Raw genomic sequence first — 17427 nt, 5'->3', positions numbered from 1 at the left:
AAGGCACAGAACAGTGTGTGGGGCTATGCTACATCCTGTGTATTAAAAATGCGCCTGAAGAAAGAGAATATGTGTCCCTATTTGCTTGTATATGTGTGGATAGGAAATGCAGAACACTGCCTGCCCCTGGGAAGGGGAACAGGGAGATTGGGGTGGGATGGAGGATTTTCAATGAACCAGCTTATTTTTTGTACCTTTATTTTTTGAACCATGTGCAAGTATTGCCTGTTCAAAATATAGAGTCACACACATCAGAGGTCACCTTGTCTCTCAGTAGCTTTCAGGAGGTGGGAGCCACAGGGGGCAGCTGAATTGAGACCCCAGCTGAAACCCCTCCAGAGACAGTGCTGCGTCTCTGATAACCTCTCCTGGAGACAAGCTCATGAGTCCGGAAGTGCTTCCAGGATCTGTTCCCATTCCTTCCTGCTTTCTTTGGAGTTTCTCTCTTCATGCGCTGTGTTTGGTGGGTGAAAGGGCTGATAGATGCAAAATGGGGACGGGGGGTGGGGGCGGGTGAGGAGCAGCCACAGTACAGAGAAGGGGGAATGCAGGCAAGCCCAGCCCTCTGGACAATATAGGCCTGGGTTTGAATCCGCATCTGTCACTCCCTAGCTGTGTGGTATTGTATGTCACTCTCCATTGCTAGGCTTCAGAGTCCAGACATCCCTGCCTCCCTCGGGGAAGACTAAGATGCTGGGCCTGATGAACAGGCGTCCATCCCCACAAGATTCAGCTCATGCCCTTTGCTCCCCAGGACAGACAGAAGACCCCCTTCACAGTCCAGGGCCATCTGGCCCCCAGACCCAAGCCTCCCCAGCTGCAATGCCCAGTCCCAACCCCCAAAGGAGGTAGATATATGGCCTCCCTATGGCTGGTGTAGCTTTGCCCACTTAGTACCTAAATTGTTCTAAATCCAAACAGGCTCAGGGTAGCTGGTGGCTGAGAGATAGTGTTGGAGGCAGAAAATCAGCCAGGCTCAGGGCTCAGTCACAGCCCCTGGGGGGCTACTATGGGGCTGGGGGTGAGGGAAGGGGTGGAGCAGCAGTGCTCCCAGCCCCCATCGCTATCTGACCAACTCCCTTTTTATCTGTTTGTATCCTTACCTTCCTCATTACCTGTCTCCTGATTTTATTTTATTTTATTTTAAAATTTAGTTATTTTTTATTTTATTTATCTTTGGCCGCATTGGGTCTTTGTTACTGTGCACAGGGTTTTTTTTCTCTAGTTGCGGAGAGCAGGGGCTACTCTTCGTTGCGGTGCGCAGGCTTCTTTCTCATTGTGGTGGCTTCTCTTGTTGCGGAGCAAGGGCTCTAGGCGTTCAGGCTTCAGTAGTCGTGGCTCGCAGGCTCTAGAGCACAGGCTCAGTAGTTGTGGCACACGGGCTTAGTTGCTCTGCAGCATGTGGGATCTTCCCGGAGCAGGGCTTGAACCAGTGTCCCCTGCATTGGCAGGCCGATTCTTAACCACTGCGCCACCAGGGAAGCCCCTATCTCCTGATTTTAAAGAGTTTCTTAGCTAAAATATATTTTAAAAGCCCTGACCTTGGCCGTTCAGAACTGGGCGCCCAAGGCATGGGGTTCCAGAAAGAGGAGGCACAAGAGAAGGGGAAAGGGACCCAATACACGTTGAGCACCTGCTGCATGCCGGGCACTCCTAGGTATTCCACCTGCAGTGTTTCATGTTAATCCTCACAACCTGTAACTTGGGTAATAGTATCTCCACTGTAGAGACTGGATAAGAGAAGTTCCAAGAGGTTAAGAGTCTTGCCCAGGGTATTGGACTATAGTGATTGGGCTAGAATTTGAACCCAGATCAGCTGACTCCAAAGTCACATCTCCCAACACCCTGCTGCCTGTCCCAGGCCCCATGCCTCACCACCTAGATAGACTAACACGGTTGGGTAGAGGAGGGGAGTAAAAGCTGAGGTGCAGGAAGCTGGCCAGCTGGCCTCCTGACTCATCACCTTAATACCCTCAGCTCAGTACCTGCAGCATCAGGTGAAAGTTCAGGGAATAATTGCTGATCGTGAGAATTCTGGGGAGGCTCCCTTCCCTGGCAGGCTGGGGGAAGAGGAATGGCTTCATTTAACCAGACAGGATTCAGGCAGGGGGAGAATGAGGGGATCTCTGATGGTATGTTTAGGACAGAGTGCTGGCTAAGGCTTAGGGAAGGGAGTCTAATAGACCTGGGTTCAAATCCAGGCTCCATGGCTTACAAGCTGTCTGACCCAGAACAAGTTACTTAACCTCTTTGAGTTTTGGTTTTTTCTTCTACAAAATGTGGAAATTGTTTCCTCTCTTTGGGCTGTTGTGCGGGTTAAGAAGATGAGGGGTGTAAAGTTCTAAGCTTACTCCCTGGGCATAAAGTAAGCACCCAATAAATGGCTGTGTCTGTATGGGTGAGCTTTTTTGCTGCCCTGCTAGACAAACTCCATCTCCAAGACCAAGAAGGGCAGTTATCCTAGTGCCTGAAATAGGCAGACTACCTCTGTGATTCCCAATTTGGGAGGCAGCCCAGAAAGGCCTCCAGGCTTGGTTTTTGCAAGGGGCAGCGGAAAATCGGAGCTGAAGCCAGCAAAACGAGGTTCCCTGCCGCAGGTCTGAGTCAGCTCCTCCTGGGTCTCGGGGTTCAAGAACCTTCCACAAGGTCACACAGCCTCCCAGTCACCCTGTCCTCCATACGACTGTCCCCTTGGCCCGAGCTCTCCAAAGACCGTGGACACCTGTGTGCATGAAACACCAGCTGGGAAAGAGAAGTGCTTTGGTGAGCAGAGGAAGCTGGTCTCGGCCACGGGGAAATTAAAACCGGCTTGCCCAGCGCTATGTTACCATGTCGCCTGAAATCAGATCGATTTCTTGGGCTTGTTGTGACGATAGTGTTGCAATTGATTCGTCTAGATGGCGAGGAGTTTATCTATTTGGAGCTGTCTGTTATTGATCTGAATAAGCTTCTAAAATAGCCCAAATACCTGGTGAGGGCGAGGTCGCCACCAACTCTGGTTCAATATTAATTATAATAATGAACAGGCATGAGGAGGGTTGGTTCGTTGCTTGCCCTGCAGGGCTGGCCTCTGTGAAGTTTGGTGTTTAATATTCATTGTGGGTCAACCTGTACAAAGAGCTGGTGGACACTCCTAAACTGAGGGAAGTTTGCATGGGTGGTGATGCTGTTCTCTGCTTCCATGGGACAGAGAAGGCACTGGTGCTGCTGAAACAGGCAAGATTTAGGTTAGACCTCAAGAAGGACTTACTGATGCCCGAAAGTGGATGGATAGAGCATTTCATTCACTTATTAGCCTGGACAAGTTATTTCTGAGTCTCTTTCCTCCTCTGTAAATTGGAGATTATAATACTTAACTTCTCAGAGCTGCTGCTACTGCTATTCTTGGCCAAAAAAAAAGACAAAACAAAACTCAAGGCCTCTTCTGGGCTGTCTGCTGGTTCAGGGAGAAGGAAACGGTCCTATTTTGGGTAACAAAGCACCTGCCCTTCTCAGCCTTGACAGAGTGAGCATTTGGTCAGTAGAGTTATTACTATAATAATTATTAATTCTATGATATTTACTGAGCACCTGCTACATGCCTGGCCCTGAGGAAGAACTAGGAAAGAAGCCATGATTGCTTTGAGGAGACCTGGGTTACTATGGGAAGCAGGATATCCCACTTGCTGGAGGCTCTCAGGGGTTAAGGAGAGCCCGCTCTCTGGGAGACAGCTTGGAAAGCAGGCAGATGGACATAAGGACCTCATGGAGTGGGCGCAGGTCCCAGGCAGGGTTACCCAGCAGAAGACAGCTCTGCTAAAAATCAGTCCACAAGAGCCCCTCCAGAATAGCATTCTTCCAGGAAGAAGAGGATCCTGCCCTCAAAGGATCTAGCAGAAATGTGATTAGACTTCGTGGTTCTGGTCTGCAAGAAGCAAAGAATAACCAGCTGACTCCCACTGCCCCTGAAGACACCAGCTGAAACTGCAGCAAGAAACATGGAGGTCAAATCAACATAAGTACTTCCTGGCTGAGGTTTGGAAAGCGGTGAAGGAGACCCTGGATGGAGAGACTCCCGTGTCTGTCTGGGAGCCTGGCCTACTGCCTTCCTTGTGACATTCCTGCCTCTGTTCCTACAAAGCTCTCCTCTTTCCTCCAGCTCGGTAGCTGGTGGAGACCCCCATGGCCAGCCTTAAGAGAAACATCAGAAGAAAGTTAATAGCAAAACACTCTGGCGGATCTAATTGATTTTTTTCCTATTGGTTCCCTAATATAGGCAACACCGTTCCTGCCGCTTTTTTGGGCTGGAGATTATGTCATAAATAAAGAGATTTGCTCCCTGTATCCATGTGCTTATCTTTAATAAGTTAAGAACTCGACATGCTTTAGGAGGACTTGAAATAAGCAAAGGATCTGGTGGTGACGGCTTCAGCTGTGGCAGTGGCAGCCGCAGCTTTATTTCAGCAGAGGGGGAGGGAGATGGCTGAGGCGGGTGGTGGGAGAATTTGCATTATTCGGGCTGCACTGGGCCCAGGCTCAGCCGGAAGAAGAGAGGGATGGGAGGGAGAGCTGGGGGGGGAAATTCGTGGTGGCAGATGTGGCAAAATGGCTGGACAGGGCCCATGAGGCTGGGGGTAACATGGGAGTTAAGAGTTCAGGTTCTAGAGCCGGGTAGCCTGGGTTTAAATCCCAGCCCCATCGTTGCTTACTAGCTGTGTGACCTTGAGCGTTTACTTAGCCTTTCTGCTTCCTCATTTTACAAATGGTTAATAGCATCTACCTTAAAAGTTGCTGTGAGGATCAATGACATGCAGAATGTTTAGAACAGAGCCTGGCAAGGGGTATGCGCAGACTGTATGTTAGCCGGAACATGATAGACATCATCTAACTCAGTTCACCTGAACTGCTACTGAGCCTCTGCCATGCGCCAGGCCTTGGTGTGGGCTTTCACAGATGAGTGAGACACAGCCCAGCCCTCATTTCATGGAGCCCAGCTGGGGACCCAGCCCCTGTGACTGGCATGAACTGGGCAGCAGTCCTGAGTGTCCACACCAAGGGAATCCAAACAGGAAGTGGTGACCTCTTCCTGGGGAGGCTGCCATCCTATGTCCCTGTCTTGAGGCTCACTCACTCTCTAGTTCCACACATCCCACAGATTTACTAGCATTCCCTTCAAGCTGACAGTGAACAGAAACTGTGCAGCATGTTCAGAAACAGCTCTACTCAAGACTGAGCACAATCACCACCAGCCACTGTGCACTTGAGTGCCAGGCTTTCTCTCTCCTTGTCTCATTTAGTCCTAAGCACCCCTATGAGGACAATACTATCACTAGTTCCCATTTTATACTTAAGGAAACTGAGGCACAAAAAGGTAAGGTGATTTGCTTGAAAGCATACAGCTGGTAAGGACCGGAATTTGAACCCAGATCCACTGACTTCCCTTGCTCTAAACACTGCCCTCTATTCCTCACGCTGCACTTATAGCCACAAGCATTAATGAAGCACATATAACATGCAAAACCCTAGGCTAAGGGCTGAGGGGATAGAAAAATATGAGCATTTATTGAGCACCTACTATGTGCCAAGCACTCCTACAGGTTATCTCACTGAATATTTCTCTGAAAGGCAAGTAGCATCATCCTTCGTTTTTTAAAAAAAGATTTATTTATTTGGCTGTGCCGGGTCTTAGTTGCGGCATGCGGGATCTTCATTGCAGCACGTGGGATCTTTAGTTGTGGCATGCGGGGTCTTCAGTTGCAGCATGTGAACTCTTAGTTGCAGCATGTGGGATCTAGTTCCCCGACCAGGGATCAAACCCGGGCTCCCTGCATTGGGAGCATGGAGTCTAAGCCACTGGACCACCAGGGAAGTCCCTTATCTTCCTTATGTAAAGAAGTAGAAGCCCAGAGAGGCTCAGAGACTTGCCCAAGGCAAGCAAAAGGCTGGGATGATTTGAACCCAGACCTGACTTTGAAGCCCGGGCACCGTTCAGGATGCCCCCCAGCCTCTTGATGAGCAGTCTTCCTTTCCAGAAGGCCTTGTTCTTGCAAACCACTAACATGATCTCGGAGCAGCCAGCAGGCCTGCCCAGCCCTACCCAAGAAGTACCAGCAACTTCCTTTCCCCCACTCACTCAGAAGATGGAGGGCAGGCCCAACAGCGTTAAGCGAATCAGTTGCTTATCCTATAAGTGAGGAAACAGAGCTCCTTAGCACCTTCACATCCTCACTCCTTCCCTGATAAGGAAATCAAGGCTCCAACATGGGCCAGGTCTTGGCCAGCCCCTCTGGGCCAGTGGGGCTGAGACCAGAATCACGCCTACCTCCACTTCCCAGTGGTACACGGGGCCACCTCAGTGATCCCAGGATGCTGCTCACCGTGTCCCATCAATTTCTACAGCTCATCTGAGTAGGATTAGATGAAGTTCTCCCTTCACAGGCAATTTCAGAGGGGCTGATTTTCAGTGTAGAAGTTTTCAGTGAGGGGCAAAGTCAAGAAGCTGTTTTTACCCCGCTACAGATGTGCTAGAAGTGGAATCCTCCTCCCTCCCATAGGTCTCAGGTGGCCTTGTGCTTTCCCAGTGGGAACTGGTTTCCCTCTCAAGCCCGCATTTTGCCCGCTCCCTCTCTCTTCCAGGCCATCGTCTGGCCTGCAGATTCTGTTGCTTTAAAGATTGGTGACCTCACAATTGGTTGCCATAGAGACCATTGTGATGTCACAAGCAGAGGACAAGTAGTTCAAGGAGGAGTGAAGGGTTGGAGTGCATGGCTAGAATTAAGGGACATTTGGGATTTCTGTCCTATTTTCATGCCCAGAAAAGGTAGTGTCTGGAACTGCATTCTGATATCTGAGGGAGACCTGACCAATTTTCCCTGTGTTCTCCTGGGACTGAGATGCCTAAGAACCCAAAAGAAGGGCCAATGAAAAGGGACATCAGAAACACTCCCCACCTTGGGGCTCTCAAAGGAATGAGATAGATGCCAGGAGGAACTGTGTGACTGGAAGATCTCCCTGGAGTGGATGATGTTGCTTTGCCTTAGGAAGCTTGAACCATGGGAGACACTTAGCCTCTAGGGCTTTCATTGCCCTGTTGAAGCACCTAGTACAAATGGACATGCTGTGTTTCAGTGTATTGAGACCCTATCTCCCCTCCCTGGACTGGGAGCTCTGCCTTTCCAACAGGCCACTAAGGTTCTGCCACAATAGACGTTCCCTCATTCAGTAAACAAACGAGTGAGAGGGTGATGAATGAACTGGGTAGGAGGTTGGAGGAAGGTAGAATGAATGCATGGACAGATGAATGCCTAGACAGATGGGCACATGGGGAGCCTAGAGGTGATGTGCAGCCCCCTGAGCTTTGGAGCTCTACACCTGCCTGCCTCTCTAGCTGAATCCCACCCCACACTTCTTTTTCTCTATGATCCAGCCACACTAACCGTCTCTTAGTCCTGCCTACCGCAGGACTTTGCACATGCTGTTCCCTCTGCATGGAACATACTTCCCATGCCTATTCAATCGAATAACTCATACTTGTCCTTTAAATTTGTATTCAATCACTGCCTCCTCACGGAAGCCTCCCCTGACTAGATCAGGTCCCCAGCGTGGGCCTCCACAGCCTGTGAACCTCTCCTGAGCATCTGCTACATTGTAGCTTTGCATTTAATCAGGTGGTTCTGTGCAAGGTATCCCATTCTAGACAGTGAGCTCTGAGCAGGCTGGGGCAGTGTCTGTTTTCACTCACCTTTTTATCCCCGTCACTTAGCACAGTGGATACTTAATATTTGTCTAAAGAATAAGTTGATAAGTAACCAGCCCTGCCCTGCCTGTTCCAAGTGGCCCACCATCCACGGACTGCACCAGAGGAGAACATCTGTGCATAGACCTCCTGGAGGTGAGACCAGGGCAGCGGTTAGAGATCAAGTGAACCTGAGATCCCTCCCACACCTGCTCCTGCAAAGGCCCACTGGCATCTATAGCTTTCTGCTCTGCCTTGGTATTCTGTATATCTTGCTTGGTTGGACCTACTAACTAGCTACAAATCACTTAGCCTCCCAGAGCCTCAGTTTCCTCATCTGTACAGTGGGGACAATAACAATACCTACTTCACAGGGTTGCTGTGAGGATATAAATTCCCCAGCTCAATGCCCAGTAATAGTAAATAATAAATGATACTGTTATTCTTATTTTTAGAGGTGAAGTACAGCCCACTGGATTCAGGGCTAACTTCTAAAAAAATGGGGAATATACCAAATTTTCATAAATCTGCTTTAAGTGCATGTGGCAATCTTTTTGAAGAGGAAATACTTAAAGCCCTTCTGTAAAATATGAACCAGCTATGAGCCCGTCCTTTATGTAATTCCAAAGCTTCATGCCTGGGTTTGCTTAAAGGGGAAAACTCAATTATCCTCTCACATTATTCAAAGCAACCCCCTAATCTTACCTCAGGCATTAAAAAAAAAGGGTGGGAGGCATTCTTCTACCCCCAGCCATGGCATGACCCAGGGTAAGTACTGTCAGGGGCAAGGGCATGAGGTCCAGAAAGTGGTTCATGCCTCCCCCATCCTGTCCTAGTCCCCGGAGGTAGGTGGAGCTGGCCTTGGGATTCTGTTGGGTAGAAGGGCTCTCCCTGACAAAAGGAGACCAGCTTTTGGTCAGTTGGTACCTCCTCCTTGCTTGTCCTATGCATAAATACTCTCTGTCTACTACTGACCGGGATTCCAGGTCAGGCCAACCCAGGTAAGAAGCAGGTGGGGCACTCTAGCTGGCTCCACATAGGAAAGAACTAAGATGCCTTTGAGGGGCATCCCAGGCAGCCTGGAAAGTTTGTTCCTTCCTCCCCCACCCCCAGCTCACAGTAGCCCCCTGAGGCCCACCGGACAGGAGCAGCCCACACAATGCATCTGGGGCCTCCTCCCCCTTTCTCAGGAGCTCACCGCCCCCCCACCCGTGACCCACACCCTCATCACATGGCCATCATCCTGGTACCAGGTCTCCAGCCTGAGCCACACCACTGTAAACCCAATGCCTCCGGACAGATGTATTTAATGTAAGTTCAAGCACTAGAAATATGGAGTTCAGAGCATTTTATTTCTAGAGCCCTCTATATTTCTCTGGGATTATCACCTGTCTTTGTTCCCTCCCTTTCTGGGTTATTATCTTTGGACCCTTTCCAAGCCAAGCCGCCTTGATTGCTTGGGGAGAAGAAGGCCACCAGCATACTCCCAAGGTTTCTCTGAGTCTGGTGAGGGCAACCTTGGGGGACCCTTTCTTCTTCCTTCTGCATAACTCTGCAGGTGGCCGCACTGCCCAGGCAGCCTTGGCTTTTAGGAGTTGGCTTCACCAAGAGACTCTCCAAGTGCCAGGGAACATTGAGGGGTGGTGGAAGTAGAGGCCTCATCCCCCAAGTTAGGGAGGGCTCTGCTCAGGGTGAGCCTCAGGGTACAGAGGGGAGGGAGAAAGCCAGCTGTTCTCTTTTCTACACGGTGCCAACCTAGCCTGACACCAAATTAATAGCATTCAAATGAGATGCAAAGCATTATGCAAATCTAGAAGAGAAGGCCACTCTCACTGAGGGCCTTTCAGCTGTTGGAAGACCAGCACCTTGAGCCCTTTCCCAGAGGACCCCACAGGCTCCCTTCAATTTCAGCCCTCAACATTTCAGCGCCAGCTGGTGTGAAGAATCCGATGAGACTAGAGTGACCATGTCAAGGTCCTCTGATGCAAGGGCCCACTCTGGTCTCACCTCCCAGGCACTCGGGTCCTCTTCCATTCTGAAATGAGGTTATTCTGAAATAACCTCCCTCTGGATGCCAGAATTCCAGTTCCCCACTCATTAACAGTGTATGCAAAGTAGATAGGGGGAGGGTTTGCATCTATTTAACTGTCCATTAAAATGGCCTCACGCCCATCACCTCTGCACGGGCCCAGGCTTCCACATTGTCAACCCCTGCTGCCTGCAAGCACCATGTGGTCCCTGTGCCTGGTAATTGCTGTGGTGTTTGTTGAGCTGTATTTGCATTTGATTGTCATTTAACTGTCCATCTTTCTCCTTCAATCAAACCAGGAATTGGGCTTCTGCAATTGATTATTCATTTTATTTTCAACCCCTTGGTGGGCTTTTAAGAATTTCCTTTATTAGTGCCACAAACTTGAATCCTGGGACTTCAATCATATGGAGGAGGAAGGCCTCCTCCCACCATCCCAGGGCTCCTACGTGAAAATAATGTAGCCAACATCATGGATCTTAAGTCCTTTCCCCAGTCTCTCTGTTTCAGCACCTGCTTCATTTCTGCCCAGCCAGTGGCATTAAACATTTATGGAGCTGTGGAGGATCAAAGGCTTTGGCTGGGGGTGGTGGGCTGGCTGGAGGCCTCGATCTGGAGATGGAAAGCAGCTCACATCAAACCCCCTTCTGCTGCTGTCTCTACCCATCCTGGGCTCTTGCAGAAGCTGATCTGGTCCTGGTCCTGCAGTGGGAGCAAATACTCAGGAGTTAGGACTCCCATTTATGAGAGCAGAGCCCTCCTTCTGCCCCTAAATTCAAAAGGTTGACTTTGGGTATTCCAGGAAGCCTGGCTGGAGCTGTGGCATCCCAGACTGCTCCAGATGCTGCAGGGTCTCGGAGCCCCCTCTGAGGAGTGGTTTGAGGTGAACAGGCAGCAGTGTGCCCCTGGGAGTCTCTGGAGTTAGGTGGTAGCCCCTGCTCCTGCTTCCCTGAAACCCCCAAAACCCCTTGGCTCCATGGAAGATGTAGCTCTGGTTTGAAAGCTGTCTTAGAGGAGACTAATTTTCTTCTCCTTTCACTCAGAAAGCAAGTGTCATCCAGGCAGAGACTTCAAAATAAGTCACCAATGTGCCTGTGATCCCGCAAATTGATGGGCTGTTTGGAAGTGGGGACGTGAGGCTGGCTTCTCCAGGGGTGTGTGCTGGATGTCTGGCACTCTCTGGGCAGAAGCTATGAGGGTCCCTGAGGTTGGAAAGCCCCTTCCTCCCTCTCTCTGGCTCTCAGTCCTAATGCAGCCATTGTAACTCAGATCCCTTCCCCTACCTTCTGAGTCAGCAGTGAACCCCTCAGTTCCTATCACTAGCCATGGTGCTTGAAAACCCACCTTGATAATTCCGGACTCCCTTGTTTGGGTGCAAATATCTTTGTGATGGGGTAACCCCTTCCATGTAGTCACTAAGGATGTCCTATGGCTCAGACGAACACAAAGCCTGGCCCCAGCCTGCTCCAATGCTTCCTCCTACATCCCTGCAGAGACTCCCTTCTCCACCAGAACCAGTCTTCTCCCTGACCCCACACCATCTTGCAATTTCCACCACTTTGCATTTGCACAAGTCCCTCCCTCCACTTTGGATGCCCTCCTTCTTCCTCTCCCCTGACTGAAACCTAAAGCATAATTAAGACTGATTTCAGGGAATTCCCTGGTTGTCCAGTGGTTAGGACTTAGCGCTTCCACTGCAGGAGGCACGGTTTCAATCCCTGGTCGGGGGAACTAAGATCCCACAAGCTGCATGGTGTGGCCAAAAACAAACAAAAAAAGACTGATTTCAGTCAACCCATCTGCTGTGTGAAACTTTCAATGACCTCCCCTCCTCCTCAAAAGCAGTTGTCCCCTCTCCATTATCTTACAGCACTAATTTGGCACCAGTGACCTGCCTTGGGCATGCCATTATTTATTCACAAATATTTATTAAGCATCTACTATGTGTAGGGCACTGGGCTAGGTTGAGATTTGAAGAGACAGCCATGTTCTGAACCTTCACAGAGTTGACAGCTAGTAGAGAAGACAAGCAAGCAATTATATAGACAAGGAAGCCAAGATCCTCTGGGGGTAAAGAGCCAGGTGGAGGACACAGAATGAAGAGGAGAAATGAGACCAGTAAAGGGAGCCTTGCAAGTCTCCCCAGGCTGCCACTTTCAAATGTGTATATGACTTGAGTGCACTATAAAACTGTAGCATAGAGCTGAATGTTCCCTAAGGCATCTTATTGTCCTTAATTTGTGGGTGATGCTGAGATCTGGGGAGAACGGGCCCCTTGAAGGGCATGAGACAAGGTGTTGACAGAAACTCTACTACTTCCCAATTTGGTCCAGGCTCTGCCTCAACCTAACTGGGAACCCATAGCACAGAGGCCACGTTGACTGTCTCCAGGAGGGAGGGACAGCCCAGGTACATATTCTTCCCATGATGCAGTACAAACCCATCCTCTGAGCTCAGGGCAGAGTGATGCATTCTGGGGTTTGTAGTCTTTTTTGGACCCCCTCCTGAATGCCTAGGTTACTTCAGGCGGTAGAAACCATGATGTGACATGTTCCTGAGCTTCTCCTTCTTGTGAGTAGTGCCCACCTCATCAAGAAGCCCAGCTGCCACTAGCCTCCAAATCCCCATGAATCATCCTGGCACACAAGGTTCATCCCTGGGTCATGATTCACCCTCCTCTGCCCAAGCTGCTTAGTTCAGAGGAGGCCAGGAATCAAGGAGGAGCTCAGGAATACCTTCAAGGAGGAAAGGAAGACTCTCATGCCATTTGCCAGTATTTCCTCAAACTCCCCTCATCCACAAAACCTTCTACCTCCCTCCTCTGTGGGCAACCCTCTCCCTCCGTCCCTTCTGCATCTTCTTTCCTGGCTTCCTCTCCCTACCTCTGATTCTTTTGTCAAGTCCCTTCCCTTCTGCCATCCTTCTGCTACTGCCATATTTTTTCTCAGCTTCTTGAAACAACAGTCCAGAAATCTTCTCCCAGTGACTCCCTCAGGTAATTCTACATGCCACCTGCCTGCTGCCTGGGATTCTTTACAGGGATCAAGGTAGCTCCCCAGAGCCCATGGTAAGAGGATCTAGAGAGAATCTGATAAGCAGAGCTGGAAGATTGTGGAGGTGGTAAGGACAAAAAGACTCTGAGGAATGAGCAGAAGTCTTGCCACTTGCTTCTAGAATGAGATCAGGAAGAGCACTGGACAATGACTGGGGTCTGGAAGCTTTGGAGAGGAGCCAAGTTCATGTGAAAAGAACTAAACAGAAAGCTATCCTTCTCCCCGGGGGCCACAGGAAGTTCAGCCCTCCTTTTCCTCTACAGGGAGTAATAACATCAGTCACAGGGTCATGTCCCATTTATCCATTGAGGCTCTTCAAGTGAACTCATCCTAGTAGCCAGAAAAACCTCTGGATCTAAACATCTGCCTCAGGGATGTGACTGCCCTCTTTGCTGCCCCATGACTCACTGGGGCTGCTCAGCCCAAGCAGAGTCCTAGAAGCTTGTTCTTCTATGCCCTTGAATGGTACAGCCTCCCTGGCTACTCCCCTGGGCCTCCTTCAAGTCTCTATCTAAAATAGCCCTAGGGAAATGCCATCTCACACACACCCCATGCCTTTCCCATTTTCTCTGCCAGTTCCAGGGTCTGCTCTCACTGGCTAGCATTGTGGCTTCTCTGGTCCTGTAGGGGGGCCAAGGCAGGGTACTGGAGATCCAGGGCTGCATGGGGACCCAGGATATTACCTTCAGCTTCTCACAGTTTGACCAGGTTGGCTCCTGCCAAGTGTAGAATGTCTTCCCAGGACACGAGTACCACTGGCTTTTAACTGTAATATCAGAATAATTAAGCTTTTCTGTGAGCACAGTTTGCTGCTGCTGCAGCTGCCTGGAGCCCTGGCATTTATTTAACACAAAGTAATAAATTATTGTCCTTTGTACGCTCAAAAGCCATCTTCATTATAGGCCCAGGACGAAGCTGCCACAAGGGCACGCGGGCCTCGCCAGCTGCCTCACTCGCGGACGTCTTCCCAAGTCACCCTTGGCGCCTTCAGGTACCAGGATGGGGTGGGGGGAGATGGTGAGAGGGTGGCTCTCTCACAGAGAATCGGGTTAGAACCCCACCTCCTCAGCAGGCTGCTAATGGGGGAGAGGGCAGCAGGCTTGGCTGGGCGTGGGCAGCGCGGAAGGGCGGGGGCCGTGTGCCCACATTAGCAGGGAAGTCCTTCCCTTGAGCTGGCGGCGGCGCGGGAGCCTGTGCTCCCGCCGCCGGGTCTTCTGCGCCTTTGCTTGAGACTTTACGGTAAGCCGCTCCTCCCGCGCCCCCGCCCCCAGCCCCGCGCGGCGATCCCCGGCGCCGACGCCAGGCGCTGGCCGTGGTGCTGATTCTGTCAGGCGCCGGCGGCGGCTGCGGCCACGCTCCCTCTCCCCGGCAGGACCCGCACCCAAGCCCCGCCGAGCTCCCAGCCCTCCCATCGCGGCCCCGACCTGGGGCGCGGCCGCTACCGGCACCATGCGCCCGGCAGACCTGCTGCTCCTGCCCTCGCTGCTGGCGCTCCTGGCTCACGGTAAGGGACCCCGGCGTCCGGCGGCAGGACTGGGCAGGAGCAGGGTCCTGCGGGTGGGAAGAGAGGACCATCTCCGCGCTAAGCTCCGCGCATCTGGCTGCCCAGCCCAGGCACCGCGCTCCGCCGGCTGCGCTGCCCCCCGCGCCGGCCGAGCCGGGCGGGGCACGGGCTCCGCGGGCGGGAAGCTGCCGCTGCTCCCGCCATTCGCACCCGGCCGAGACCTCGCCTTTAATCATCTCTCCGGATCTAATGGGATTTTTCAGCTGCAATTCATCACGCCACCCACTCCCCACATACACTCACGCGTTCACCCGTTCGCTACCTCTGCACACTCCAGGCGTCTGGGAGCGCTGGGGCGCGTGCCGGGGGGCAGAGCACAGGGCGGTGAGTCGGGACGGTCCCGTTGGCGGCCCAGGGTCCCCCCTCCGTTGTCGCCCGCCAAACTTCTTTCGACTTTGCCACCCGTTCCGGGGCCTCTCACTGCGGAGGGACGGGGCCGGATGGCGGCCGGACCCGGATTTGGGACTTCTCTCACCTCTCTCCGCCTTGGCGCTGCTACGCGGGAGTCGGGATTTAGAGTACAATTCCAGGGAGAAACTCGGGGGGTCCGGGGACCCCTATCAGGCTCCTCACTCTGCCCTGGGCTGCAACAGCTGAGGTCCTGAGATAGAGACTCTGTCCTCCCCGGAGTCCTTTCCTTGCACCCTCCATTCTTGCACACGCCCGGAGCTCTTCCTACCTCCCTGCCTGCCGTCCTGCTCGGCCCCTCCCCACCCCATGGCCGCAGACTCTTCGCGGGAGGACTGGTACCTCACCCTGCGGTCCTCGGTCCCCCGCTTGCGGTCAGATTTCCAACTTCATCGGTCCCGGGTCGAGAGAAGCTTGGCCATGGAGTGTGCAGCGAGGGAATGTTAGGGAGAGGATGGGGGTTCTGTGTCTCGGGGAAGGAAGGTTTCCAACTCTCGGCGGGACCTGCCCTGGCTCAAACAAACGCTCTCAAAACTATGGACACCCACGTCTTTCTTCCACTGCAGCCAGTGACTGGTGTGATCGCCGAAACCTTGCTTGGTGTTGGGACCCGCCATCCCTAGGGGTATGGTTCGTAGGGCATGATGTGGAGGGGGGAGAAGGTGGGAGTTTCTAACCTCTTCACTCCATCTTTCCAGGCCTCGTAGGAGCTCAGGGCGGTGGGGCCGGGGCCAGGTTGGGCCCCTGGGCCACGGTTTTCTTCGCTCTGCGTCCCCAGAGACGTGGAAGCCCCTCTCTGAGCCTCTGGCTCCAATCACACGCAGCCAGGTGTGCTCACTCTGCTCCCTGGCTGCCCAGACCGGGTTCTTTTGTGGCTCCAGGAACTCAGTGCCATGTGTTCCCGCTGCGGAAGAGGAAAAGAGTCCTGAACGCCCTACAGGGCCAGGGCAGGGAGAGGGGGGAGGAGAAGCTCGCATCCTGGCCCAGCTGTCCGAAAATGTCCCTGGGAGCCCGGGGCATTTCTTGTGATTGGGCCACGTCCTTGTGCTGGACAGCTCCCTTGGGATGCAGGGCCTGTGTGTGCCTCCTGGCCTGTGGTCCAAAATCTCCTGGGTGGGTGTGTGGGTCTGTGTGTGAATGTAATCAGGGACCAGAGTGTCCGGAGTAGTGGGTCCGAGTGTGTCTGGGCTTCAGAAGGTCTGAATGTTGCATGAGGGCTCAGCAGTGAGTGGTGTGAGGAGTGTGTAAGGCCGCCAGTGTGCGGTGCAGCCTCTGCCAGAAAGCTCCCTGCAGGGCTGGAGTGAGACTGCGGGTCTCCAGGAGGATGGCTGGTGTGGCCAGGAGTCCGGGGAGCCTCGCTAGGCTTGTGGGTGTGAGCGCTGAGAAGAATCTGTTCACTCTGTGGCAGAGAGTCTGTGTGTGTCCAGCCAGTGTCCCTCCCTGATCATCCAGACCTCCCCAATGCCCACGAGACCTCTCCCCCAAGGGGTGTGTGGGATAGGGGTCTGCCTGCTTGGAAAGATCTTTATTTTCACTCCCCAAGGGAGAAGAGGAAGGAGCCTGGCAATGCCAGGCCTGAGGAGAGAAGGCCTGGACCTGGGCCAGCCCTGGCACACCCCTTCCTCCCAGCGGGGCTCCAAGGTCCCAGTCGTTTGGGTACTGAGTGGTCTCACTGGCAGGCAATGCATTTGGCCATCTCAGGGCTCCTGGGGGCTTCAGCAATGAGAAGGCAGGTCCGGAGCAGTAAAGACCTCGGCCTATGAGCCTTTGTGGCTGGGTGGTGCATCCCTCTGCCTCGTGGCCTCGAGAGGGGAGCCTCAGCTTTCCTCACATTTTGGCAGAGAGACACAGGCTTGGATGCAGCCGGAAGCAGCCCAGAAGTGGCAGGAGGCGGCATAGGTGGAGACCTCAGGGGCAGGGCAAGATCGTGCTGGGCCAGGCTCAACCCCATGGGTTCAGTCCCCTATTCCCTCTGCAGCTGCGGGGGCACGATCGGCTTGAGGCTTGAGGGGCGCTATGAGCCACCGGTGGTCCTCTCAACCCACAGTTGGTACCCAGCGATCCTGCCACAAGGGGAAAGGAAAGCGGTTTGGGAGGGGCGGCGTGTGCTTGAGCCTGCTGTGTCAGTTTAATGATTTTTAATGAGCAATTACCTTTAGTCATTCTCCTAATTTCTGAATATCAATAAAGTTAATTAAACTCTGCATGTGTGAATGTGGCCTGGGGAGATTGTGAAGGTTGAAGCAGCAGAAACTGGGGTGGGGTTTGGGTCTCCAGAGGTAGAGGCTGTCTCCACTGGCTGTGTGACCTTGGACCTGATGCTCCCCCTCTCTGAACTCTGATGGAGTATGTGGTGGGAAGAGTGAGGGAGGGGACAGCAAGTAGGGGTTGCTCTCTGTGCCAAGAACTGGGGGACGGTGTCTGGGAGGCAAGAAGAGGAGGAAGGCTTGGCCTCCAGGAGCCCTAGTGCTGAAAGAGTTAACAAACCAGGGCTGCCTTAACATAAAATGGTAATTGCTGTTTCCTGCAGACTCTGTGGTAGGTGCTGGAGTCTGACCGAATATTCCTGAGTCTGGGGGCTACAGCCGAAACTAGCACCAAGCCCTTCTCCCTGTTGCCCAACCTGGCACTTTGGGGTAAGGAAGGGATTGCTGGGCAC

General features: G+C 52.7%; 1 protein-coding gene across 1 annotated transcript in view; it reads left to right on the top strand.

Annotated features, from left to right (window-relative positions):
• The first annotated feature begins 14128 nt into the window (after positions 1–14128).
• SEZ6 (seizure related 6 homolog) overlaps positions 14129–17427 on the top strand; it is a 45310-nt gene continuing 42011 nt past the window's right edge. Inside the window, exon 1 of the mRNA XM_065896754.1 lies at positions 14129–14300. Coding sequence (XP_065752826.1) covers positions 14246–14300 — 55 coding nt within the window. The 5' untranslated portion in view covers positions 14129–14245. The remainder of the gene's footprint in view (positions 14301–17427) is intronic.

Source organism: Phocoena phocoena, chromosome 19, assembly GCF_963924675.1.
Source record: "Phocoena phocoena chromosome 19, mPhoPho1.1, whole genome shotgun sequence".
NCBI classification, from domain to species: Eukaryota; Metazoa; Chordata; class Mammalia; order Artiodactyla; family Phocoenidae; genus Phocoena; species Phocoena phocoena.
The sequence above is the reverse complement of the archived record's forward strand: the minus strand, read 5'-3'. Positions and strand labels throughout refer to the sequence as shown.